The sequence below is a fragment of the Vanacampus margaritifer genome, chromosome 4 (genome assembly GCF_051991255.1).
Source record: "Vanacampus margaritifer isolate UIUO_Vmar chromosome 4, RoL_Vmar_1.0, whole genome shotgun sequence".
In the NCBI taxonomy this organism is placed as follows: domain Eukaryota; kingdom Metazoa; phylum Chordata; class Actinopteri; order Syngnathiformes; family Syngnathidae; genus Vanacampus; species Vanacampus margaritifer.
Genome location: NC_135435.1, coordinates 1,672,501 through 1,673,498, shown reverse-complemented (window position 1 = coordinate 1,673,498; position 998 = coordinate 1,672,501). Strand labels below are relative to the sequence as shown.

Genomic DNA, 998 nt, shown 5'->3' with positions numbered 1-998 from the left:
CGCATATGGAATACCTTATTGACAATTCCGAGATGACGTCACAAGTCAAGATGGCGGTCAATTTGGTGAACGAAATATATCCGCTCATTCAAAAGCATTGGACTTTAGATCGTTGTAATTTGATTTGTGAGGATTATTTTGATTTCAAAATGTGATGAGATGTCGTTTGACTACTATAACAATCGGTGTGGCTTGTATAATAGTCACAGGCAAAAGCATTACAATCCGCCTTTTGTTTTCACCGTATAAAAGAAGAATTTGCATTGTGTTGCTTTGGGGAAGTATTAGAAATGCCCGGATGTTCAAACTGTCAACAGAAGTTTTTCAAAGAACTAAATAAACATTACACACAAATATAGCCTAATAATAATAATAATAAATACCCCACAGCTAGTTTTAATAACAGCCTATTAGGGCAAAATGACTGCAAGGGGTGGGGGGTGGCCTAGTTCGGGCTTGCGGCGCATAGCCCCCTCCCCACGCGTTTAATCGTGCATCTTTTCTAAAAGATTGTGTCAACATTGACCTGTCTTCAGTAAACTTATTTTTTTCTTTCCTTTCCAAAGGGCACTTTTTGCAAGAAAGCAGAGGGGCAAGGGTGTCAACATAACTAGGAGTCTGCCTGTGCACGCCAGTGATTGCAATATTGAAACTTTTTTTCTTTGAGGAGTTTTGCCGTAATGGAAGTGGCTGCGATAAGTGAAGCAAAGCCCCTCTCTTCGGTGTGTGCAAATGAAGACCCGTGTGCACTCCGGCAGTGAAACACCAGTGAGTTTATTCTTCTTTATAAAAAAAATTTAAAAAAACAAGTATCGATAAGAGATAAAGAATCGAATCGTTAAGCAGGATCGAAAATGGATTTGGAATCATACAAATCATATAAATTCCCATCCTAATCAGGATAGCACTACATACATCTGAAAACATGAAAGTTAGATGTTGTAATGGGCTAGGTAAGATATGATGTCATCGTTTTAAGATACTCTTAATAGCTTTCA

At 38.3% G+C, this 998-nt stretch overlaps 1 protein-coding gene across 1 annotated transcript in view; it reads right to left on the bottom strand.

The window, feature by feature from the left end:
- Window positions 1-755: 755 nt before the first annotated feature.
- pdrg1 (p53 and DNA-damage regulated 1) overlaps window positions 756-998 on the bottom strand; it is a 10,289-nt gene continuing 10,046 nt past the window's right edge. The window contains exon 5 of the mRNA XM_077562826.1: window positions 756-998. This exon is cut by the window's right edge and continues 51 nt beyond it. Coding sequence (XP_077418952.1) covers window positions 967-998 — 32 coding nt within the window. The 3' untranslated portion in view covers window positions 756-966.